At 37.1% G+C, this 27696-nt stretch overlaps 1 protein-coding gene across 3 annotated transcripts; it reads left to right on the top strand.

Moving 5' to 3' along the window:
- The first annotated feature begins 3774 nt into the window (after positions 1-3774).
- Positions 3775-27696, top strand: CXXC4 (CXXC finger protein 4). 3 transcript variants are annotated; one of them, XM_032860596.1, is made up of 5 exons: positions 3775-3884; positions 4290-4309; positions 4428-4503; positions 7003-8351; positions 26667-27696. In XM_032860596.1, exons 4-5 carry the CDS (start codon positions 7260-7262, stop codon positions 26709-26711), a joined length of 1137 nt encoding a protein of 378 aa, XP_032716487.1. In that variant the 5' UTR covers positions 3775-3884; positions 4290-4309; positions 4428-4503; positions 7003-7259; the 3' UTR covers positions 26712-27696. The 3 variants fall into 3 exon arrangements, with proteins under 3 accessions (XP_032716487.1, XP_032716477.1, XP_032716497.1); XM_032860586.1 differs by lacking the exon at positions 3775-3884 and having other exon boundaries at positions 4077-4309; XM_032860606.1 differs by lacking the exons at positions 3775-3884; positions 4428-4503 and having other exon boundaries at positions 4077-4309.

Here is a 27696-nt window from a genome sequence, read left to right on the forward strand (position 1 = left end):
CTATGAAGGATGCAGCTATTGTATTATTATTATTTACAGCGTGAATTACTATGGAAAGAGGCAGTTGTCAGGGACTGTTAACACAAATTGGGAAGGTGGGTTCTAGAATGTTAGGTGAGAGAGCTCCACATAGCTTTCCTAACCTGGATGGTGGGTGTTTTCTGTGGTTCATGGGGAACACCTTACTGGTTGGGGGGTTAAATATTTCCCCCAGGTTTTGAAAACACCAGCAAGTGAACAGCTAATGCCTCAGATTTATCTCTAAGTCGGCTTATTTTACATTTATGGTATTTCTTCTGCTTGTGTTACTTAAGCTTTCTTTATTCTTTAGTGAATTCTTGTTTGAATATTCTAACCATGGTTTGGCTGTCCTACAGGTATTTAAGAAACATAATTTGTTCATAGTTGCCAAACTTTCCCCAAAGTCATTAAGACTGCTCTTAATGATAATCTCTAAGGGTGGTAATCAGCAAAAATGCTCTTAGGGGAAGAGGAATCTTAAGGTCAGTTCAGGGCTGTGTGGTCTATTTAACCTCTCCAGTGGTTATTCTCTGTCCAATGTTACTCTGTGGGGGAAACTGCCAGCTGTCCACCAAAACTGTTTACTCACAGTACTAGAGTCACACTTAGGAAGTGACTACCCAGCAATTTTTGCAGCTAGTTGTGACATGTGACAATTCTTGACAATTGCCTGTGAACCAGAGCTCTGTGGGTCACTTCAAGACCACAGGCTTTAAGAAGGGATCAGATATCTGTGCCTTCTCCAATGCCCTTCTGCTTGCTTGATGTAGGTAGCGGTTCTTTGGGGATCAAAAAGTCCCAGGATGGAAGGAAACAGGAACCATGAATCACTCATAGAGAAGAGCGGTCTTCTGATCTGAAATTCCTATCCTGGGCTCTTTCATGAGCAAAAAAATAGCCTCCTATGGTTTTTGTGCTGGTACATTTTGGAGTCTATTTGTTACAACAGATAAGCTATCTTTTTAGAGATTCTGGGATCATGATAATGATACTGATCATTATGATGGAAAGTATGATAGAAAGCAGCAATGCTTTAAAGACATTTCATAGCACATTACAAAATGCTTGCAGAGCAGAGGATAGTTTTTCAGGTGATACTCCAGTTGGAATTTTGCATTTTCCCATGAAGATATCAATGAAGCTTTTCTACTACTACTTCAGATCACAAAACTCATAAAGCAGAGTAAAGGCACAAACCACTTCCAGGTAATTGCAAGCTGTAACAGACATTTTGCAGGGGGAACAAACCTTAAGTTTTAGTACTTATAGAACTGTGGATTCCGAAGGAGAGTTAACAGAGAATCAAGTGTTCTCAGCAATTGTTACAAAACCCCTAACACATCATGCTGAAGCAGACAAGATAGGACAGGGAGTAGTGTGAAAATGGCAGATATACAAGTGTTAAAACTAGTATTAATAATAATAATTAATAATAATAATATTAGAAAAGAGGTAGACCAGAAAAGAGATATTTCTATTTATCACATTTGGTTAAGGTATTTCATTTCCCTAATGGAAGGAAAATGATATAAGGGCCATGAGGTATATTTTATCATTTGTTCTATATGTCAATTAATGTCATATTAATAAGAGGCCTATACTCATAATTAAAGCTAAGGTATGCAGAGAGGGTTTATTGATTAATTAATTACTGATCATGAAACTAGGATGGAGGCTAGAAGCATAAGGCTTTGGAGATAGGACTGGGTACAAATTTTATGCTTGTTGCATATTAGCTTTATGACTCAATCTAGGTTGTCTAATTTCTAGAGCCTCAATTTACTTATTTGTAAAAATGGGAAAAATTACCTCATACAGTGATTTCAAGGACAAAATAAACTATCTGCACATCAGTACGGATCTGATACAGATGGGTCATTAATAGTATCTCCTATTAATTAAGACTAAATATTCTGGAGTTTTTCCTTTATAAATTAGAAAATAAATTTCTTTAGAATTTAGAGCTTATTTCCTCTCATTTGCTTAGGTTTTCATTTTGAAAGTAAGCTTGGTGTAGTCTGAAAAGCAAAGCAAATTTGGCATGAGAAAGCATAGTGTTTTGATTTTTAAAATTGTTCATTTACAAACTTTATAACTTTTATCCTTTGGACTGGTATTATAAATATCTTGAAAAGATGTTTAAGACTCTATCAGCTTTACAATATGTTTTCACCCATTAAAAAGCACCTACATTTTGCTAATCAATTCCCTATGATCTCAGCTCAAAAAAGAAAAAAAAAAAAAAAAAGGAAAACTCCCTTCTTTGCTTTTAAAACGAATTAATGAAATTATGAAAATACCTTATCAATGAACTTAACTATTTACCATCCAGCTATTTTGTCTGTGAATGCCCCAAAACCAGTTTGATCAATTTTATAACCAAACTTATTCTATGTTTAAAAAACAACAAAATATGCGTATTAATTAATGAGTCATGAAATAATCTGCCCCTTATTTCAGTAGCTGCCCACTCTTGGAATAGCACCTTGATTTCTGCACACCACAGTTCTTAACATCTTATCAATAGTCAATTTCCATAGTTAACAGAACCTTGATATGGTCAAGGTCAATCTTTTGGAAAATTCAAATGCAAAATCATTTGAAATGTCTTTTCATCATTTTGTTATTTTAAAGAAACAACTCATTATTCTTTTTCTCCTCCTCTAAAACTACTGCATTATTTGAGAATATAGTTTTAATTTTAATACAAAACTTTATAGCACCAATTTAAACAGTATAATTTCCTTTCTACTTCTGTAGCTTGTTAGCCACTCTCAGGAAATTATCAAAAAAGATTTACATTTTTATATATTATTTCATAACCATTTCCTTTAGAGCATACTTCAAGAGTAGGATAGCATGAATCCAGGAATATCTCATTCTCTTGAAGGCAGCAGTGAAAACGTTAATTCACAGCCGCATTTATGAGTTTTATTTATACGTAACCTGTGGTAAAAAGATTTATCTGTCAATTATTAAACTATTTTTCTCAAATGTCAAGAATGCATACTAGTATAAAATCAATTAATGCAGATATAAAAGTAGTTTTTGTTTAAGTAAAGCTTGAAATTAAAAATAGGGCAGTATGTTAAAAATCTGAGTTAATACTTGAAACTCCCAGATGGAACAGAAAAGAAGGGGATTGGAAGCGAGAGAGAGAGAGAGAGAGAGAGAGAGGAGAAATGAAGAGGATGAGAGGGAGGAGAGGAGGAGGAGAGGAGAAATGAAGAGGAGAGAGGGAGGGGAGAAGTGAGGGAGAGAGGGATTGAGATTGATTTTGAGATCGGTCAAGCATCACATCCTTTTTTTTTTTTTTTTTTTTTTAACATTCTGGCATAAAAATATTTAAAAGATCCGGACAACCACAACCAGAACACTAATCCGTTTTTCCTTACTTTAAAGACATAAGTGATATGATTTTTTTTTTTAAGTCTCACTGGGTACACCAGGAAAATTATTCAAAAGCCATGCGGTAGGGTGCGAACTAAGAGCATTCTTCAAACAAACGCGACCTTTTCTGTTTCTTGTACTCCTTTTCTCAACCCAGCCAGAAAACCCAGACAAGTTTATTTACACACACACACCCGCACACGCGCACACACACACACACACACACACGCAGAGAGAGAGTGGCGGAAACGCCCTCTCTCCATCCCTTCCAAACAATTATCTCTGAGAGCAAAAGAAAATAATCAACGGCCCTCTGTGCTGGGCGGCTGAGCAGGAGAGCCGGGCGCCGGGAGGGAGGGCGAACCGCAGGCAAGCAGGGAAACGTGGCTCCTCCGCCGAGGAGAGGATTTGTGAAGGGGAGCGCTGGCCCGCGTGCGCCTCTTGTTCCCCGTGTAATTTGCAGCCAATCATCAGTAGGTGTCCACGTCCCTGCGTCCTCCTCACCTCGGCGCCAATCACCCCCCCGCCCCCGCCCCCGCCCCCAGCCTCCACACCTCCTCCCTCGCCTTTCTCTCGCGCTCCCCTCCCCCAGCAACCACACACACGCACACACACACACAAACAGAGAGGGAAGGGGGGGAGGGTGAGAGAGAGAGAGAGGGGAGAGAGAGAGAGAGAGACTCCCCGGCTCCCTCCCTCCCTCGCACACAGCGACTGGAGACGGACGGAGAGCAACGCGCTGGGAGAGGAGAGACCACCGAGAACAGCCCCGCGCTCTCACACATACACTCACACTCGGCTCTTTCCTCTCCCCCCACCTCCTCCTCCTTCCACCCCCACCACTAACACCATCTCCTCCTCCTTCTCTCTGCAACAAGAAAAAAAAAGCCATTTACAGGTATTTTTTTTTTGATCCGCATATTTATTTATCCCCCCCCCAACAGTTTGTTTACAAGTATTAAAGTTGTAATTGGGAGCTGCCAAGACACATCTGGATTTGTGTTTCTTTGTGTTAGGGGGTGATGTGCAACTAATTAAAGGCAGACTAGCAGCGTCTGCAAATTCTAAGGCTCCCCAAATAAAAAGAGACTGGTAAGTGATTGTTCTTTCTCTTTCTCTGGCTTTTTTTCTCTTAAATGTTTGCTGTCCGTTGGGATTGTAAAAGTAGATTATTAATGCTGGACTCCAGCAATAAAAGGCGTCGCTGTATTAATTTATTAATTAATCTGCACCCGCCCCTCCTCCTGAATGTTAAATATGACCTTTGATCTCTATGTCTCTGGTAGACCAGACATACAATATTAGGCATGTACAGTCACATTGTTTAAAGGCAAAACAGGATCATGAAGTATGATTGTCTAATTTAGCTTTGGAATAGGACTATAGTTATTTGTGTGTGTTTTATTTTGTTTTTTAAAGAAAATCCAAACAATAGCTGTGGCTTAGGTACCTTTTTCATGCTCCAGAGATGCATTGATTAAACAATAATGACCTGGATACTGGGCACAATCATTTTCTACAGTTTCTGGTGGCATTAAACCTTGAGGGAGGAAGGGGGAGGTTATGGCAATAAGAAAAGCAAGGAAAGCTTCTGTTTGCAAACAGCACTCTAATACTCTGGAAAGGGGACATTAAATTATTTCTTTATATGGAACAAGGTCAGAAGACTAAAATACTGAATTTTTTTCTCTCCACTCAATGTGATAGCTAATGCATGGTTGGCATAACTAGTTTTTACTGAGTAGCAGTTATTATGGTCTTTCAGTTACAATGTGATTCGCAGAAACTGAAGCTATATGCATATTCTTGCTGTGTCTTCCCCTACCCCCTTCCAAGCATCAAGAATATTTAGCCAGGAGCATTTTGGGGGCACCCTTTGTATTGCCATCAGACCTCTGAAGGGAGCAGTTTTCCCTAATGCGAAACCACAGAGGTGGTTCCTGAGTGATTAGGGACTTGCTGTGATTGAAAGATGCCTGCTAGCTTCTAATCCAGCCTGGGGTGAGGTTCCTTATCTTGATTTACTTTGCCTAATAGGGATTTGTTTACATAAACCCCTCTTTTTAGGGCACCTCATCAGCAGGTCTTGAAGTTTTTGCACTTGGAGTTTGGGCATAAATGGTTCATTAATCTAATTATAAGCATAATTACTATAATTGATATCCATTTCGAACTGAATATTTGAGACTGAGACTACTGGGCCCCCATTTAGAATTCCCTGAACTCCACATTCCAGACCAACATGTGGGCTTCAAAAGATGTCACAGAAAGATACTCTGCCCCCCCAAAAAAATCTGGAAACAAAGAAACTGGTTTTTTTAGGTTAATATACACTTTATGTCTTTGCGTTACTTCTTAAAAGGCTGAGATGTACCTCTTCCTCTGTGATAAACAACTAAAATACCTCTTCCTAAAGCATAATAATGGCCTGTAAGCAAAGGTATGAATGCAAATACCCAGTTAACATTAAACTTTCCTCTTAAAAAGAGCAAAAGAAAGAAAATCTTTTTTATGGTTATTTCTTCAAGTAAACAACACCTTAAGGGATCTCCCTTCCTCCCCAACCCACCACCTTTTTACTCAATGTAAAAACCAGTGACTATGAGAGATCCTTAAAAAAAAAAAAAAAAAAAAAAAAAAAAGTCCCATGCTTTCCTCTTGTCTTGGGAAGAGACAGGAGTCTCCATTAGGAATTATTGGGAATATTCTTAAAGAGGCTGCAGGCGCTTGGTTTAAAACGGGTGACATTGTTTGTATTATTTTTAAAAATTTGTATCTGGTCCATCTTTCTTTCCTTTCTTTATTTCTTTTAAACAAGTAGAACACCACCCTCTTACCCCCACCGAGCCCCACCACCAAATGGCTTGTACAATTGAGACCTGTCCTTGGTCCATTGAATTAAGACCCTAACAGAGCCAGCTGTGCTGGGATTCAAACTAATGACCGCAGACACAGAAGGACACTGTGGCAGCTGGTAGTTCTTTTTTCCCTGCCTCTTTAGTTCAGATTGTATGTGGGCAGTCTCTTAGCTCTCAGTTGTATTGTGTTTGCTTACAGTTTATACTCGGATGTATTGTAGACTTTCTCAGTACTTCATTTGCTAATTTCCTGTTCATTTTCCTCATAGGGCCATTGCTGTTTTCTACTTTACAGCATTTGCATGCCCAGGCAGCACTTGTTCACACATTTCATAATGTTTAAATGCCCTCTGCTTATAGGTAGTATCGCCCTCCCACCCCTGATTTGCATGTCTTTAGCACTCCAATTGCCCTTTTCCCTCGGCATTTGTCACCCCCGTCTTTCCTCTTTCCCTGGGTATCCTGGCTATTAATACATTTTCTCTGGAGGGTTATGAGAATAGGGAGGAGGAGCTGTGGTGTGCTGTGGGGAGGGAGGGAGTGGGTTGGGAGCGTGTGTGGGGGGTGGGGGGAATGGCGGGGGGGGGGGTCACGTCTTGATGATTGTCATGCAAACGACCTGACGAAGAATGTGGGAGTTCTCTGTGTCTGCGGTGGGGTAGTGAGGGAGGCTGTTTATTTATTTTAATCTTTTTCCTCGTGCAGCTCGTTGGAATGACTTTCTTTATTTTAGTTGTAACAGTTGGAGGATAATGCTAAGGAAGACGCTGCCTGGGAATTCACCGTCTGTGGAAATGCGCCCCAGAGAGGAATAAAGCAGTCCTCACCTTGCTTTCCCCACCCGGACCTACTTTCCCCTCCCGCCTCGGCCCCCACCCCAACACCACCATCACCCCCTTCCCTCCCCCCCACCTTCCCCCCTTTCCCACCCAGGTGTCGGACCAGGCGGTCCCCACTTCCACCCTGCACCCCTTCTTTCCCCCCTGCACCATGAACACCAATGTCTGCGTGGAGCCCGGGCCGAGCCCGGAGGCCCCGGGCTTGCCCAAGGAAAGCCACCTGCCCGAGGGGGCCCTGAACAGCCTTGTGGATTACAACTCGGAGATGGAGCGCTACCGCTCCTTTGCCACCTCCTTCTACAAGACCAACGGGGGCGCCTTCCCGCAGGCGGCCAAGATCGCGCGCATCACCACCCCCATCTTCCCCAGCAGCGCCGCCGCCGCCGCGGCCGCCGCGCGCATCGGCATGTCCCCCTGGAACTGCGACAACGCGGCCACCGCCGCCGCCGCCACCGCCATGCTCTGGGGCAGCGGCGGGGGCGGGGGCGGCGGCGGGGGCGGCAGCGGCGGCGGGGGCGGCGGGGGCGGTGGCGGGGGCGGCGGGGGCGGCAGGAAATCCTCCTCCGCCGCCGCCTCCTCCTCCGCCTCCTCTTCGGCAATCCTCCCCGCCGGCGGCGGCGGCGGCGGCGGCGGCGGCGGCGGCGGCGGCGGCGGCGGCGGCGGCGGCGGCGGCGGCGGCAGCAGGACCAGCATGCACCACCGAAACGACTCCCAGAGGCTGGGGAAAGCTGGCTGCCCGCCAGAGCCGTCGTTGCAAATGGCAAATACTAATTTCCTCTCCACCTTATCCCCTGAACACTGCAGACCTTTGGCGGGGGAATGCATGAACAAGCTCAAATGCGGCGCTGCTGAAGCAGAGATAATGAATCTCCCCGAGCGCGTGGGGACTTTTTCCGCTATCCCGGCTTTAGGGGGCATCTCATTACCTCCAGGGGTCATCGTCATGACAGCCCTTCACTCCCCCGCAGCAGCCTCAGCAGCCGTCACAGACAGTGCGTTTCAAATTGCCAATCTGGCAGACTGCCCGCAGAATCATTCCTCCTCCTCCTCGTCCTCCTCAGGGGGAGCTAGCGGAGCCAACCCGGCCAAGAAGAAGAGGAAAAGGTGTGGGGTCTGCGTGCCCTGCAAGAGGCTCATCAACTGTGGCGTCTGCAGCAGTTGCAGGAACCGCAAAACGGGACACCAGATCTGCAAATTTAGAAAATGTGAAGAGCTAAAGAAAAAACCTGGCACTTCGCTAGAGGTCAGAGGAGATGATTTCTTGTTTCCCAGTCTCCCCCCCTCCCTCCTCACTCCCCTCTCTTCTCCCCTTCAGGGCTTCTTGTCTGGCTTGAAGATGCAGTACCCCTTTCCTGAAGCTTCATTCAGGCTGTAAGATACAGTTGCAGGTGGTTGTGAGGGCACGGCCTCTTCACCACCCTCCCCAGCTGCACTTCGCGTGGAACTGGCCTCCAGATGGGGGGGGGGGGTACCCCCCCTCCTTTTTTTTTTTTTTTTTTATCTGCGGTGGTAAACTAATGTAATTGGTTTAAAAAAATCAGAAGTTTCACATTCAGTATGCTCAAAAATGCCCCTTGGTGGTTTAATATGCCCCCTCCCTGTTAGTATTAGTTTTAAAAGCATCTCTGCCCAAAGGATTGGACATACCACATTTTATATACTTTTATTGGCTAAGAGAGATATTAGTGGCCCAGTTATAACAGTGAGGACACCATTTGTGGCACACAAGCCTGTGTTTGCATTAAGACACACACACAGAGGAATCTTGGAAGCTGAAATAACATGGATTTAAAAGGGTGTTCTAGCCCTTCCAGAAGTTTTTCTCTTCACCATGATAAAAATGTTTCTGTTTCCCATTTTCTGCATATCTGGTATTTTTTGAGAAAGGAGAAATAATATGGAAAGCTGAACACCACCTGCAATTTTTGAGGGGGTGTGTCTTAAAATCAAGTGATAGAATGAGTTCATTTCAGACAGGTGATGGTAATTTTATTTAAGAATTGTTTTACATAATCTCACAAACAAATGATTACTAAAATTTGGTTACCAAAGAATATTTCCTCTGCGCTCTGCATTTGACAAAGTAACCATTTTGTGGTCACAAAACTGTTCTATAAATGAAGCACAGTTTTGATTGATACGCTAGGTAGTCAACAATAGTTTTTGGGTTTTTTTTTCCATATGTCCTTAAATTAGACAATGTACCGACTGTCACTAAAGTAATTGTTAAATTAGGCTTTTAATTATGTTAAATACAAAGAGTGATGTGTTTGGTGGGAATTTCATATGGTAACATGATCAAAACAAAAAGGGAAAAAATGTACAATCATAGGTAAACGAAATGATTTTAGTGGCATGTTTACCAAGATGTATGAACAAATAATCATATTTAGCCCCTTGATATCGTTTACAGAGTAGGTGGCAGGATGTTCATATATACTTGAGAATATAGGTGGTAGATTTAGCATTTGGGAATATTCTATGGTCTAGATTACAGAGTGAGATTGTCTCTCACAAGTTATCATCAGAGGGGCAATTGCACATTCTTTTTAAAAATTGTGAGCACTGCTTAAAGGAGTTTTTTCCATGAAGGACTGGTCTTTAAAAGGATTTTTTAAAAAGGAAAGTTAAAGAATTTTGTTGGAGGCTAGAACACAAATAAGGTATAGTTTTTTTCAAGTTTTATTAATATGCAAGGCAAATAACATTTTGAGATTAAAAAAAAAGTATTATATTGATATCGTTATTGATTGTGATCAGTTCCATCAAAATGTTACATGTATTCCTCTTTATAAGAAAACCCATCTCTTTGTCAAAAGTTTGACTTTACTCCAGGGTGGTTTATTACACTTCCTTTGGCAACACTGCTTAAACAAAGATAATAACAATTATAAAAATGCAGGTCCCTGTATTTTGTTGGTGGCAAAAATTCGTTTTTAATTTTTAAATTCCATTTTCTGGACTAGTTTGTTGTAACTTACCTCTAGGTCTCTAAGGCCCATGGAAGTTAAAATTCAGTTCATACTAAATTTCTTGTTAATGCCCAGTTGATAAGGACTAGATGGTTTTTATTTTTCCACTTGAATTGTATACTGTCTAGAATTACAGATTTCATGTTGCTAGTAGGCCACATCTTCAGCTACACCTATGGCACTGCCTTGTCCTAATTTAGAGTATGTAGTGGGTAAGACCACTGAATAATTCTGATTTATTTAGTAAATAACTTCTTTGCAGGAGCTTAGTGTGGGTACCAATAGGTTTTCTGCACAAGTTTCTATGCTGATGTATCAGTCTAGACAAACTTCATAAATTCCCTTTTTTTTTCTGCCTTTGGATAGTTTTCCCACAAACTGGTTGTGATGCTTAAATTCCTTAGACATTTTGATCCCATAGTATTATGTTTTCTTCCTCCTCCTTCTCCTTCCTCCTCCTCTTCTTCTCCTTCTTCTTTTTTAATCCAAGTGCACAACAGTTCTGTTGATCTTCAGAAAATGGGGTGTGGGTGAGAAAGGAAACACATCCCTGTCTTTGTAGAGCTCTCTGAAGATGTTTTCCTAACTACATACTCCTTCCTACCAGAGAATGGGGTCATGGTTCAAGGCTAAGATCGTTAGCAGAGTGTTATTTGGTAGAAAGAAAAAGTTTGGTGGGGGGGGGGTGTTTTATTTCATTTTTTTAATTGGCTAAGATTCTCTCTAGGTTATTTTAAAAAGGCAATGGCAGACATAAGCATACGTGTAACCACACAGTTATGGCTGTAGGGAAGCAGCTGGATGCATGTCAGAGTGACAGGGTTTACATGACTGAACCAAAGCTGGAACAGTGTTTGCTGGTTGGTGAAAAGTCCCCTGCTGACCTGCTTCCCTCTCTAATTTGGTTCCTGTAAGTTATCGTCATCTGTGGAGATGTTTTAGAGATTGGTTAGACTCCCTAGATGAGGACAGTGATTTGGGGATTCATTATGGATATCACCTGTGGACCTCAGGTTTAAGTTCAGTAACTTGTATTTGTTGGCTTTAAATTATGGACACCAATTAATAGTTGCATCATAATCATTAGTTATATTCTGATTTATCATTTCAAACCTCATGCGTCCTTCTTTCCTTTGACTTATTCTCATCCCAAAGGCTGGAGGCTTAATCAGATTTTCAGGGTGAGTAAACTGAAACACATGGAACATGGAAGTGTTGGGAGTCTTGCCCACATTTTTTTGAAGTCCCCCCTCTGGCATTCCTTTTAAAACAGCCTTACTTATTTTCACATTTTCCTGCTTAGTCTCATGTTAAGAACATCTTACTGCCTTGGAAATATGTTTATAAAATCACATCCTTGATAATATTCCATAAGATAATAATACACATATAACAAATTCAGTTTTTCTGTGATACTGTGCACTGTATATTTGCATAGAACACTGTTCATTTAGTCAATTATTACATTTAAAAACTATCATTAATTATTCAAAGCAGCTATTACAAATACCATATGCCCCTTCTGCAACAAAACTTATCTTAAAAACTTGCATCCTAAATGATCAATACCAAATTGAGAGATTTTAATAAACATGTGATTATGCATTATGATAATAAGTTACATAATAGCACTTTGTCTCATGCAAAAGTAACCAATCCTTCAGTTTTCATATTTGTAGCAGTTACATTTCTGATATGAAGATCTAACTTTTTAAAATATCCAACTCGATATGGCTCAAGGGATAGGATTGTCCCATGGGCAACCGCAGCCTCTTAGTGCCTGAACATTGTTCAGGTGACATGATTGATCTCTGTGGGACAGCATTAGAGACCACACAGATCTGGTTCCTCTCCCATTAGCTGATTTATGGAATTACATTAGTAAGCAACACCTCAGGAGATTTCCCTGCCCCCACCCTTGGCTCTCAGCTGTAAGTTACATGGCTGCCACCACAAGTTAGAGGAGGGACTTGAAATCATTATAGTAAAGAGACTATAGTGAAGAGAAAATGGAACTTCAAGAAAAAGGGACAATTTCAATCTCTTTTCTTTTAAAATCTTTCTCTCATTAAAACATATATCTACTGAATATTCAGGCCAACAAGTTAGGTTGAGCTACTAAGGGGTTTGGTGGAAAACACCCAAATATTGTCCCAAACTTGGTAACTTGATTTTTATTTTATTTTATTTTATTTTATTAAGATTTTATTTATTATTTGACAGAGAGAGACACACAGTGAGAGAGGGAACCCAAGCAGAGGGAGTGGTAGAGGGAGAAGCAGACTTCCCCCTGAGTGGGAAGCCTGATGCAGGGCTCCATCCCAGTACCCTGGGATCATGACCTGAGCTGAAGACAGATGCTTAACGACTGAGCCGTCCAGGCACCCTGATAACTTGATTTTTTAAGGAGTATTTTAGGGGAAGAGGACACATTTCTTTATATATGCCATTAAGTTCCACCACACAAAAAGCAGTCATAAAATTCTGGACACAACATTGTCTACAAGGAAGATGGTACCTGCTTCCTAAAGAAATTTATTTATAGACCATATGTAAAATTTGTGTGTTCTTCAAACTCAGAATATGTATAGTTAAATAATGAAAACAGCCAATAATTGAACATGTTATAAGTTTTTGAAGTTTGGTGACTTTAAAAAAATGTATAGGTAAACACATGTTTCATATCTTAAATTGAAACATTCATCAGTTTGTCATTTTATATCACAATTTAAAAATGAGTTCTGTTTTTAGTTTCAAAAACCAAAAACATACTAGTATAAAAATATGAATTTTTGTTTTATTATCAAAATGCAAGTATGTAACTATCAAAGGGAAAGAGGAAAGTTGTCAATCAATTCAAACAAATGATAGTATATTAACACTAGAGTGTAATACAGAACTCATATAGGAAAAAAGATCCTGAGTTTCATAAATGATAAGAAAAAGGTTCAGAAAAGTTTAGCTTTAACTAAAGACAAGTAGATTTGTAGTCAAGTCATCAAACTGTAATACAAGTTCAGTGAGATTTTCCTTCTATCACTACATTTAATACAAGGTAGTCAAAGTTTTTTTTTTTTAAAGAACCATGCCTTTTTAATAATTCCTAAATGAAAATAATACCCCACCCATGCAAATATCATATAAATTCTAAGCAATCTTTCGTATGCCAATTAGGAATAGTAAAATAAAGGTAATTAAAATCCATATGTAAGTTATCTTCTAAGAATGTGTGAAATTCAACTGTCATCAAACAAAATACAAATAAATAAGCAATCAGAAAGCCAATCAGAACAAATCAACAATAACAACTTTTAGACTAATCAGTTAAAAATATTATACCTATTAAATAAGAATGAAAAGGGTATCTAGTGATTAGGAACTCAAGAGTTACTTGATTTTTAGACTTTTTGCTGAACTGATGACTGAAGAATTGCTACCTATTTTGGTAAATCCCTCATTTCCCTGGGTGAACAGTTAGGAGTTTTGACTTATAGGTTGGCAGATACAAAACAAATTAATATACTAGTCTATAGGACTAAAACTGGAAAGGAGTAGTGGAAGAAGGGTGGGCATTTTATCCACATTGGCTCTAGTTTGCCAGGTTGGAGACTGAAGATCTATGGGGAAGGTGATCCTGACAACCTTGTGGAATATTCTTTCTGGATACACGAGTAAAACATGAAATTATTTGAGTCTGTAGAAATGTGTTTTTAAAAGTTCTTTTGAAGTAGTTGGTGCTTAGAACTGTTTGAACTCAGCTGGTTAGATTATCTGAATACATAGTTCATTTTTACCAGAAAACAACTCACCTTTAATTTTGCTTTGAAAAAGTGTAACAAAATGCCCCCCACTATCCAATAAGTTTCACAAGAGTGGATATGCTTCCATTTTTTTTACATGTATTTTTCCTCACATTATACAAAATGTTAATCTAATGTATTCATTGCATAAAAATATCTAATCAAATGAATAGGTTAAATTCAACATTTGTTGAAGGGAAGGCCAATGTAAATATGTAAGTTGGATAAAGGACTACATCTCTCTTAGTTTTCCTTTATTTTAAAGTTAAGCTTTAAAAAACAAAAAAGAACCCAAAATGATAAAATTTTTTTGTTTTTATGTATGATTTCAGTCACCAATTAAAATGTAGTGTAGGATCCGTAGAACACTCTAGAAAATACCATTTTTTACAAAAATTTGTTTTCAAGGATTTTTTATTATAGTAATCAGTGTAAAATTTGACGATTCTGCATAGGCGTTAATTTTGTTCCTTGTGCTGCAGTGTTTCTGCTCATTCTTAACATAGTTTTTCATCTGGCATTATGCTATTATCCTTAAGAGTTTCAGAATACTTGGGGGAGGGGCACAGGGGTGGTTTATCCTTCAGTCATATCTTGTTCCATCACATACAAACACCTGTCCTGATAGTGAATTATTCTGCACTGTAATAGGAAAGCCTTCCTCCATTCAGCATCGTATGTTTTCCGTTGTTTATTGAGTTATGTTGCACCATACTTCAGATGCGACAGCCATTTAATAATGTTGAAGACTTAGCTCTGCAGGGGCTAAAAGGATCCCAGCAGGCTTGTTAACTTCTACTCTAAAACATTATGAGAAATATTTTTTTTTTTTCCCTCTGTGAATCTTTGGGGCTTTCTCTTAATTTATTTTAACAGCATAAGAATCCAAAACCAGGTATGAGAGTGAGCCTGTTAAATTTGTCCTGTTTTTCTTTTTCTTAATATTTAAAGCATTGATTTCACATTACATTTCTTACTCAAAAGCAAACGGCAAAGCAAAAATTACTTTTTCAAAAAAGTATACTGAAGATGTAGTTCTTTGGCTGTATAAAACCAGATAGAAATTATATTAGGGAAGTATACTACTAGTTTCTTGGCTTTTTATTTCTTTTATAATTAAAAATTATATTTGGGCCGTATGAACACATTTTGATGATGGGGTATGAGAAGAGCTAGTAGTATCAGGTAACTTATGGTTGAAATGAGGTACATCAGCATAACTTCTCTGAACTTTGTTTCCCCAACTATAGAATGGGGATAATAGTATTCATTAGCTTACAACTTTCTGATACTGTATGTCAGTTAGTGTACTTTGTATAATGAAAGACACTATGCAATTTCTCATTCCTATGTTAAAGTCCTCCACGAAAAGTAGAGAATAAGACAATTATGTTTACAGATAATCCCATCGACCACAGGCTTCTTATAGTTTTCAGAAATTAAAGCGCAGGCAGACTACATTGTGGTTTGTGTTTTCTGAATTTTTGCTTTAATCATCAAGTTCACCAAATATCTGGCTTGAGTTCACTTGGAAAGAGATAAACCTGATAAACAAGTTTTCCTTGTTCTTGTACTTGCACTGTCAAATACCAGGAAAAGTGCACAAATTGCCTGGTCAAGTCAGTCAGTTTGGTGAGCCTTAAATAAATTAGTGCTCTTCCTCCTTCCTCACCAAAGGCACCCCATTGCCATTAATTTCTGTAACACCTGAGACAGAGACACAGAGAGAGAGAGAGCGAGAGATTGGTTGACTTTAACACAGCACCTTCCTTTGGCTACTATTTTCTTTATTTGGATAGACAAGAGGAGTTAGTCTAAAAGGGAATTAATTTAAGAAAATCATTGTAAGAAAGAAATGGTTAAATGCATATGAATTCTAGTTGAAAAACATTTAATAAATATTAGAAAGTGTTAGAGTTACTTTTATTTTGGAAGATAAGTGTATAGGAGATAAAATAGGTAGATACACATTTTGGGATAAAAAGTAAAGTAACTATGCAGTGCTTTCTTTTTTTTAATAAGGAGAAGGTATTTATGAAATGAAGAAAGTTGGTGAGCAATAATAGAAAAGGCTAATGGTTTTTTGGGAGAAAACAGTGATAAGCCCTAAAAAATGTGGAATACTAATCCAGAAAGCACTAAAAATCCAGGAGAAAGAAATATTCAAGTCAGGACACAATGCAGTATCTAGAAAGAACTTTGTCAAGACAGGATATGGATGTCTGCTTTCCTTCAGCAGTTATAGAAGTTTTGCAGAGAGTGGAAACTATAAAAAGAGGGAAGATAATATTTTTATGACTTCACTTAATATATTTGGTTTGGGAGTCAGAGCTAAAGCTCAAGTTCAGTGGAGTGGCAGCTGAATCAGAGACAGGGAAAACAGATTGTGTTATAGCTGATGTTATTATTTTTACTTATGTCTTTGAAACATTTGGTAGAATAATTCCAAAGTGTAACTAAAAGAGAATGCTTCCAAAATGGGTGGAAAATGGGATCCCGTTTGGATCTCCTCTGCATCTAAATTCATAGTTTAGAGGACATTCTTGAAAAAAGTGGCAAACTGGGGAAAACTCTACTGAAAGTGTTGTTTCTTGCCCAAAGACTTGCGGGGGGGGGGGGGGAAGTCCTGGATGATTGATAGAATCAAAAGGATAGAGATCTAGGAGGATCAGAGGGGAAGGGGGCATATGTTTATAGATCGCGAAGACTCATGGCCATTTCTGTGTATTTCAGCAAATCTGGTAAATTCCAGAGAAGATATATTTTCTCCAAAACCTTTCAGAGTGGAAAGAGATAAAATACATTTTAAAGGAAAGACAGACTATTTAAATTTAATTGTGTGGAAATGATGATTACGGGTGTTGGTGAATCAGTGACAGGAATGTAACTGTGCTGGGGAAAGACTTGTCTAGGGAAAGTGTATTTGTGTGTAGGTTAAATGAGACCAGCGATGGTTTTAATGGAGTTAAGAATAAGGAAAGAGCTAAAATTCTCAGTTGTATGTAGATCGATGAGAAGTGAGAAGGTGTGGAATCCTCTAGTAAACATTAAATACTTTGTGTGCTCTAATTTTCATCCATGAAAAACAAAATAGAGAACACTGGCCTTTTCTGTCCCAAAGGAAATACAGATTGGATCTTTCAATATAAGGCTGCTCTATAGAGTTAAATTCATTGTGAAATGGAGTGGTTTTGGATTTTCCTCATGTGATTCTCTTCACATGAGTATGCTATTTGTGTGGCATGGAGCTGTGTTTTTCAAACTGCAGGTGACAGAACATTAGTGGTCCATGTGTTGGTTCACCACGAGGATTTTCAGAAACTAGAATAGAAGAGAGTGGAACATAAAATATATGAGTGCAGCACATATACTAAGAGTACATATTGTTAAACTTCTGTTTCAGTTTGTATGTATACATAAATGTATGTGTATGCATGTACTAGGCTGCTATGTAAAATGTATTTCTGAGTGTTGGTTGCAGTAAAAAAGTTTGAAAAACACTAGTTTAGTGACAGCAACAACACTATTGAATGAGACTGTAGTGAGGAAAGAAATTACATTTGTAAATGGAACAATGTTAACAAGATAAAGAGTAAAATTTAAATGTATTTCTATAAATAGTGTGTCTTTACTTCTAGGCAGGCCTCTACCTGTGCTGTATATTCATGAATACATGGTACGTTACTAAGCGTATAGTCAGCCCTTGATAGATTCAATTCAATTTGACAAATCTTTAGGTAGGAACTGCTATTTTTTAAGATTTGTGGTAAGTGCTGTGGCTTTATACATACAATTATGTTTACACACACACGCGCGCGCGCCATGCACACACATATTTAAGGAACTTACACTTTCCTTTATTTCTGTCTTTTGCAATACCCATCTAAATGCCTAAATCTACATCTTAGTCCTTCCTCCAGGATACTTAGTTCCGTACTTATATTCTTAACTTTCAGTCCCAAGAAATGGACAAATGTAAACTGACATAATTGAATTAAAATGATATAATTTCTCAGGAAACAGTCTCATATCTACTTAAAAGCCTTGGGATTCCTTGATGCGTCCTTGGCCTAGTTCTTCCCCAGACCTAAATAAGAAATACAGGTTGCCATTGATGATCTCTACCTGGTTACCCCATGTGATTATGTGGCATTGTATTACATTTGCTATTAGTAGAATTTTTCAAGATATAAAGAAGAAAAAAAAAAAGAATACTTGCCTTGAGCATTTGAACATACTGAGAATCTACAGTATGACTTGTTATTTCAAGTATATTTTGCAGACCAGTGGAAATCCTTGTTTGCCCTGAATAAGAAAGAAGGGAGGGAGGGAGGAAAGGAGGAAAGGCAGGCAGAATGTAGTGTTACAGACCCAAGAGAAAGGAGAAAGGTGCATACTGGTAGAAAGTATTATCATGCCCAAGGTCATCTTCTTGAGTCTGGTTTAAATAAGAAATTCATAGAAACAAAGTCTCAAAAATTTTGGCAAGATGCCATGAGTCTGGCTGGGCTTAGGCCCACTAGAACCCCTCAACATTGTTTCTTTTCACTTACCACAGCAAGAAAAGTAGTTTCACTGAGACTAGTTTCCACCCCCAACCACTTCTCATTTCTCTTAAAGAGTAATTCACTCAGGTCTTCTGTTAGAAACATAGAAAAGCCAAAGTGAGAAAACTCATGCTCCAACTCAGCCATGGTGTTTAGGGAGATAGAGGTCATCCTATAAACAACTAATTCTTACAAAAATATCTGTAATTTTTAAGTGTTATGTAGAGAATTTCCTGGAAAATACAGAATGCACATAGGGAAAAGACTCCAGAAAAAATGGAAGAAAGATGATTAATCACTACATCTTATAAATTCTATGCTTGAAAAAAGTTCGGCTTATCAATTGACTCTGCTAGTTAACTTTGGGAAGGTGGCTATGTTTGCACAAAGATGGGGCACAAGATGCTCATAAAAAAGAAAGAGTATGTGGAAATTCTCTGAGGAGAAATTTGAATCTAAAGATTTGAGAACTTGCTTTAGCACAAGATATGCTGATATCATGGTAGTGTAGAATGCTTAAGAGTGTATATCCTCTTAATGAGGGAAATCAGCCAAAATGTATTTCTAAAGAGCTAGGTAACATGTAAAAACTTGATAAAGTTAAATTGTAATAATTATTGATTGTATACCTTTTAATTTCATTATGTAAAAGGGAAAAAATGAGAAAGACCAAAAACTCAGAGTGATTGTGAATTTGAGTATTTGGTGGATGGCAGTTATAATTCAATTACAATTATTTAAAAAACACTTTTTTTAAAAGAAATACTGCAAAAGCTACGTTATTCTCAGAAGTACAGTTTTAACCAAGTGCATTATTTTGATGATAACATCTTAATGACTGAAATATTGGAATTTACTCTAAATTCCTCTAAGTAATTCATGGACATAAAACATGCTTTGGTTTCTGGGCTAGGTCTATTGAAGTGGTTGGAATTTTGTCATAGAGGATTCTAAACCAAATGAAGTCCAGTGACTACATCCAAGATGCTAAGGACTTAGCCTAAAGGGGAAAAAATTATTAAAGTTATTTTTACATTTTATATAATATAAAAAATGAATAGTTCTCAAATTCTCCTATCTATAATAATTCAAAGAGAAGCACTATAATTTGAATTTCTTATAGAAGTTTGGTGTAACTATTGTATTTAATTTGAATACATGTTAGAGACTGTCCAAATCATAGCTTTGATCATTTTAAAATTTCACCTCTTAATTTTTTTGTGACCTCCCATTTTCTCACATTTTACAAGAATATTTCTTCTTCTCTTCAGTAAAAAAAACAAGACAGTTCACTGTCTGCTTTAAAATTAACCAAAATTTTCAAAATTGTCTGACAACTTTATCACAAAAAGAATGCTGATGGTTTTTCAATAGCTGATTAGCAGTGATCTCACCTAAAGGCATTGTTGCATTAGATTAGTAGAGTAACTTTGAGGGGAGGAAGAATTATCTTACTTTTGTCTCTGCCAGGTATATAAGTGATAGGTAGGTAGATTAAGATTCATTTATCACATAACCACATATATTTGGGTATATATTCATAAATTAAATATAAACATATGGAACATATAAATAGAATTGACTCTGTACTAATCATTCTTGACAGTATTGATGTTATTAATCTAATTTTAGCTTTTTAATCTCAATTTTACTTTTAATTTCCTTTCACACTCCCTCTAAGAACATTTAGCATAGGGTTAAAAATACTGCATAAAATAATTTTTTCAAAAACACCTTTTTAATTGGTGAATTGTTGACCAGTTTTCCTCTTTTTGCTTACCCTGATATCATTCTATTATAGTTTACTTTTATATTTCCAAGAACATTTTAATCACTAAACAACTCATTTATCAGACAATAAATTTACTTATTTGTTAGAATGCTGTGATTTGAACTGTTTTTACCAAAATCAGTTAAAATATAATTCTACTTAGCATTAATCACGAGACTTGCCTAAATAAAGTAGTTGCATTAGATACTGGGGCCAAAGGTGGGCACCTTTTTTGGTCACTTTTGGATGCATGTAAATCACGGTGGTAAACTATTACTTTCCTTCCTACCAACCCATTCCTACCCTTTAGACACACACATTCTGCTTTAGACAGCTGTTTTCCTACCTGGCTCTACCAGTACGCTGATTAGCATCTGTACAATGTAATATATAAATTCATCTTTCCACCCACAAAAGTTGGCTAGGTTTATCTTCTCAAGTCATGCTATCATCGCCTAAAATCATGCCATCACAATGGTGATGGTGAGGGTGGTGGTGTTCATGGTGAGGCGGTGGGGAGGAAAAGGAGGAGCTTTCAATATTTGCAAAGTGGGAAGAGTAGCAGGAGCAATGGCCTACAGAGAATAGATACTAATGAAAAAGCCATTGCCAGTTCTCTACCCTTAATTAGAGAAATCCTGGCCCCATGCATGTCAATTTGAAAACCAAAAAAGTAGAGTTCTCCTTATAATCCTATTTAATGCCTGCAAAAGATTAGGTCATGGGGTGCCTGGGTGGCTCAGTGGGTTAAGCCGCTGCCTTCGGCTCGGGTCATGATCTCAGGGTCCTGGGATCGAGCCCCGCATCGGGCTATCTGCTCAGCAGGGAGCCTGCTTCCTCCTCTCTCTCTGCCTGCCTCTCTGCCTGCTTTGTGATCTCTCTCTGTCAAATAAATAAATGAAAAATCTTTAAAAAAAAAAAAAAGATTAGGTCATAAAAGTTATGTAGTTACCTATTTGGTGCTTTCTCTCTTTTAGAGAGGGATCTAATATTCCAGTTATCAATAATTTTGGTAGATACTTTTAGTTTACATCTGGATAATGGCCAAAATAAAATGTAAGTCTACCACTACTTATACAGTCATATGATAAATTAATTTGAATTATGAGAAGAATTAATCTGATACATATTTCATATGTGACATATGTGCAATATATATCACATATGTGACATCTATCATACATATGATATATGTTACATAATATAAATGACATATATATTGTAAAAGGACAGGAAAAGAAAGGTGCAATCTAAAAAGTAGACAGTGTTTATATTAATTTATATTATATTAACTGAAGTATTATTAAAATATACAGTTGTTTTTATTATAATAACAATAAGTTATTAGACTGTGAGATTATCATATATCATAAATTAATTGTTCTCTCAATTTACTGACCTATTCTATACTTGTGCTTGCTATTAATTCTAGTAAAGTTAGTGGATTACTGGTCTATGATTTTTAAAATATTAATTATAAATATGATATAGAAAATATTTCTGCTAAAGACATTTTGGGGTATCTCTAACATTTTCTAAGTATCATTTTAGATCATAATTATTATTATCATAATTATAACAATATTATAATTATTAAATTTCCAAAAACTTGTATTAATGTGCATGTGTGTGTATTCACATTCACAGTATTGTATACATAATACAATTTTCCACTTCTCCAAGTAGGTTTTGAAATTTTGTCAGTAAAAAACTTTGAGACTTCATATAACTTGATGTTTTAGCATTCTTTGTGAATCAAATCAGGAAAAAATAATTTTTTTCATCATCAGGAATCTTTCGTTGTTGTTTATGCAAAATACTACAAAGTTTTAATGTTTCATATGAAGCTAAAACAAAATATAATCAAATATCTAAAGGCAAACAATGGTACCTACTCTTACCTTTTGTAATATGTACTCTCTATCGTGAAATTTCAGTGCTTTGTTGAGGTTTTCAAGTTCTAGCATGAAGAAGTTAATCAAATGCTGTGAGGTGCTCCAATTTCAAGGTCTTAGATGGTTGGAGCCTAAGAAACTTACAGGCGACTCCTCACAGGAAAACACTATTTCAGAAGAGTGGCAAACTACATTTTGATATTGCTTTGGTTTTGATTGGAAAAGCATACTTCACATCATTACAGGAGAATCAGAAAATGATTGGATGACTTCTATTTCTTTAATAACAAATGGGAAAACAAGAAATTATTTTTGATTAGCTTAAGAGTAGTGGTGGCCCCAAGTACTGACTGCAGCTTGGAAATCATTGTATTAGAAACATCCTGTTTCACAGTGGAATTCTGAAGGCCTAAGGGAATCACCACGATTTTTGGATTAGAAAGTATATGAAGAAATACTGGAAAGATATATTGAACTTTAGTTACAGAATTTTCTAATGTCATAATAATTACCTCAATTTATATAGCTTTATGCATTCTGAAGAAGATTTCGGCGTTAAGTTGTCTTTAATTTGCCCTTTGAAAGTTCATGTTGATTTTTATTAAAATGAGTTTTGTTTAGTGCCATGCTTTACATATTGTAGCTAAATATGAATAGTCAATCCCACCTACTTTATAGAAAGAAGTGTAGATATCCCTTTTACAGCTTCCAGGAGGTGAATTTTTATTCGACTCGCCAAGTTTACACAAGAGCGTGTATATGCTTGCCCAGCCTGAAGATACCCTCTGCTCTGCAGACACCAAAGAAGAAAAATTCTCAAATTCTTTAGGAGGCAGCTTTGGGGATTTTTAATTTATTTTAGGGTGTTTAAATATTTCTTCATTGCTGATTTAACAAAAATTAAACTTAAATATACCTCTGCTGGAGACATATTGATAACTTCTGTTTTCATTTTTTTTTTTAAAGTACGCATTAACTGTGCTTGGGCTTAGTCATTTAGGAAGGAAACAGAAGTCCTGCCTTTAAGCTCATTAGTTTAAGGTCTTCCGTATGTGGCTCCTGCTTTCTTTCGTGGTAGGAATGCTCTGGAACACGAGGCTTTACAGCACTATGAGAAGGAGAACGGAGGGCTGTAGGTTTCTGCACAGGCCTCCTGGGAGCAGCAGGCTGCTGTGTGTCAGCGTTCACACCTGCATGAGCAGTGAAGGCTGCCTTAAACAATGCTGATCAACTCCATTCTATTCTTTACCTCCCTGCCCCCTTCTCTTCCTGGGGAATCTGGCTTTCCTGTCACTCAGGATAACGATTTCCTGCAAGCATCACCAAGATCCAGAAAGTCACTGTAATCTCATCAGGAGTGTGATTTCCCAGCTGGGACTGTTGAATTTATATAACCCGAAGATAGCTGGTCAGGGTGCTTAATCCTCCCGGCAGGTGTGTTGAGCCCCATTTGAAATAAAATTCCATTTGAAATAAAATTCCTGTAACAAAGATGACCTCATTAGTTAACACAATTAGAGAAGATAGGTCCCCAGATAAGTGCAGACTTTATCAAAAACCTATAATTTAACCAATATTTTATGTATGAAAGCAATGTTGCTTTCCCCATCGTGACCAAAAAGAACTCAGTCCAGGTGTAAAGTAAATTTCCAGTGAATTTTCATGAGCCCAGTGAAAATTGGGCAGGAGGTTGAGCATACTTCTTCTGCCCTGTGTGGCCTGTGGGACACTAAGGAGTTTTGTTACTTTTTCAACCCTGAAATAAAATTTAGAGAAACCTCACTTCAAGCTTGTGGTGAATGCCTTGATAATTTGTTCTAATTACTGCACTAGTAGATTTCCTGTTTTCTCACACATTTTAAGTGATTTCCCAGCAAATCATTTTTAGGCTTCATGACCTCAAAAATCTTAATATAAGGGAGAAATATTTTTTAAAAGATGATTCTCTGCTTATCTTCATCCTTCCCCCGCAGCAGTGGACTATATCTTTACATATGGAGATACATACTGGCCTCAATGTACGCATAATAATATGCAAACATCACAGTGCTTTATTTTGTGACAGTTTGAATTAGTAAAGGAAATCAGCTCTCTGCTTTTCTCATATTTGCATTATCTAATTAATTTTTGGTGCTAATAAGCACCAAAAACTGATTATCTTTCTCCTCACAACCATGACCTTTGATCTCAGGTGGAATTTTATGAAGCTTGCTTTCTCTAAATATTGCAAATAAAATTTAGTAATGAAAAGGGGCACAGGAAGAGCAAAGAGTTGGAAAAGGATTTTCAAAATGTATCCAAGACATAAGGAGTTCACCTCATTTAAAAAATGTACTCCATACATTTTTCTGTTTATCTTCATAAACATATATGTTTATCAAGATACAAGATTATCTAAGTATATATACTTACAGTCTTGTTTCCAGTTGGCATCTGAAAGTAAATTGGCATCTCTATGTCATATTCTATACATGTAAATGTGAATATATATGAATATATATGCACATGTTTATTTTTCATATGTGAATCTGTAATTGCATGGATATGTTTGGATCTAACTTATCTTGTTAAAAATGACTACATTTATATAAGTATGCATACTTATATAAAATTTATTCTTAGTTGGCATCAGGCAGCAAGCTTAGCATCTGGTATGAACGTCTAAGTTTTCATTTACTGCTTGTGTGTGTGTGTGAGTGTGTGTGTGTGTGTGTGTGTAAAGCATGAATATTAGAATGAGTATGTTTCTTATTGCTTCATATACTTCCTTTAATAATGACTAAGTAAATGTAATGAACACATACAATTATATTTATCATTCAAAAGTTAGTTTTCAAAAGTGGTAAAGGGGTTTTTCTCATCAAGCAAATCAAATGACGGGGATTCAGATACTCATAGTGAGCTGGAGAGAAGAAAACATTATTCCATGAGGAGTAAAGAGTAAAATATTAATGATTACTACTTATATGGGAATAATAAACTTTCTTGCTTGCATCTTTTAGAGAATACTTCACAAGTTCAATACTTTTGCATATACATTATACAAACTTGCATTACAATCATTAGTTTTGGGTGCCTGGGCTGCCTCAGTTTGGAGAGCAGGAGATTCTGATCTTGGGGTCATGATTTCGAGGCTCACATTGGGAGGACAGTTTACTTTAAAAAAAAATAATTAGTTCTTATACTTTCTTTGGAAATCTATTGTGTTGACTGTGAGGACAAATTTTTAAAAATTCTAGTGCAAATAGTGAAAAATGTCTTTGCTTTCAAAAGTTTTTTTTTTTTTCATTTAAATTTCAGTGGACATCTTAACCAACTAATACACTTTTATTTTTAGATGACATTGTTACAGTAGCACTGTGTCAACCAGATAAGTCAAATGTGAGAAAGTAAATAAAAGCCTCAATTATTAAAGAGTACTTAGAGTTGAATTTTTCGTGTATTTTCTGAAATATGAAATTAAGTGCTATTAACACAGTCTTAAGAAGTGTTTTTAAGAGGTGTGCATGTGTGTGCGTGCATGTGTGTGTGTCCGTGTTCTGTACTTACCCAATAATTTGGTAGCATTCAGCATACCAATTTATATACTTACTTATTCTTGGCAGTCATCTTGTATTCTGCACAGGATTGTTGAACTGGTCTAAGGAATAAAATCAACCCTCTTTCATTTGCCCCTATAGGAAAATTTAACTTATTGTTTCTTACGTACCTTCAATATGTTCTTATGTGATTCTGTTTTTTTTAAGAATACGAGTATAGTATAATGAATTACTGTAATATTAATAGAGAGAGGAAAATTCAATACTTTACTGTTTTTCTGACAAAAAAAAAAAAACAACTACAACACAACACCATAACTTTAAGCATTTTGTTAAAATGATTGTTCATACTTTTGGTGCTAACTTAATACTCCTTTGGAAAACTATACTCTTTTTATGGTGCAAAAGGATAGTTATGCTCCACTGAGTGTCATTGGCTAGTATAAGTTTGTTTCATACATATAACATTAATTTGTTGAAAATGCAGACTTTAAAATAGTGGCATATGTTGTCAGTATAGTTCTCATTAGATTATTTGTAGGAATGTTTAGCGTTAGCAGTTGTTAAATGATAGAATTAATATCAATGTAATATTTGTTGTTGTCTGTGGTAAACAGAATTCCCGGGAATAAAAAAAATTACTTCACTGAATTCTCTAAATATCAACCTTACGTAGGATGCGTATTTATGCAGCAGATACAGACTTTGTGGCCGGACGTCATACTATTGGCTAATAGTTTGAACCTCCCCCTTTATTCCGATGGTTATCCATGTTCTAGGCTGTGTTCCCTGTATTTTTTAGACTAATGTGTCTTAAATATTATATTCAGTAAATTAGCATTAAAGTCAACATCCCAATTTTTGTAATGTTCCAAGACTGAACATTTCTTTTTTTTTATTAAATGTTGAAATATACAAGTCATTATGCTGTGTATTGCTGACTAAAAATATTGCTGAAGTGTAAAGGAGAAAAATCTAATTTTATATTGGCATAGAAAGAAAGCTTAACTTGTTTTCTTGCTCTTTTTTTATAGAGAACACCTGTTCCCAGCGCTGAAGCATTCCGATGGTTCTTTTAAAGCAGTAGTATATCTTATTTTCAAGGCATTTGGAAGTGAAGGGCAAACTAATGTCTTGTTTTAAGAAACTGCTTAGTCCACCACTGAAGAAAATATCCAGATATTATTTTCATTTTATGTATAGGGGTTTCTTCCAAAAAAAAAAAAAAAAAAGGAAAAGAAAAGAAAAAAGACATATAAAAATAATCTGGGAGCTTGGGGAATTGGCCAGTCTATTTACTTTCAATACACTGATTCTTTCTTTGATGTAATTTAGCTATACTAGTGAAGTTGTTGTCTATTTTGAAAGTGGCTGTAAAAAATAAGTTTGGGTAAACCCCTGCTGTAAAATCATGTATCTTTGCAAAGTACATATCTATACTTCATTTTCAAATATATGTGTTTCAGTACTGTAAACTGTACAGATAGCAGCTTGTATTTTGTGTGTTTAGACACAAGGAGACAATCATGTCTGAGCATCTATGGAGATTAACAGTTTGTACACAACAGTATGGTTCTGCGAGTTAAATCTGGAGCAATAAATTTTAGCTTTAAATATTTTTTGCCAGTTGTTTCTAGAAGCAGCAACAGCAGTGGCATGTTTTGCCATGCATCTTTCCGTAGAGACTTGATGCCAAGTTTTACAAGACTAAAAGATTATGATGCATCCAGCAATTACCTTCAGTTGTGTTGTTATAAGAGGGGAAGATGTTATGAAAGTTTCAATTAATCTTTTGAGCACTATATTAGAGTAGTGGTTATGCACTTGCATTGCTTACAAATGAGCTGTACAGAAGGGTATACCTCCCAAATACTTAGTGTAGTTGACTTGTCTTGGGTTGCACTGTAAGGCGGAGTACTCAGAGTAGTTGGAACATGCAGAATCAGTTGTATAAATTTAAAAAGAAAAAAAAAAAAACAGTGTTTTCTAGGATACAGAGAAAAGTATCATATCTTAGGGGGAGAAATTCATGATGGACTTTTTTTTCTCAGCCCAACATGGGGT

Source organism: Lontra canadensis, unplaced genomic scaffold (genome assembly GCF_010015895.1).
Source record: "Lontra canadensis isolate GAN:19392208 unplaced genomic scaffold, GSC_riverotter_1.0 scaffold1, whole genome shotgun sequence".
Lineage (NCBI taxonomy): Eukaryota > Metazoa > Chordata > Mammalia > Carnivora > Mustelidae > Lontra > Lontra canadensis.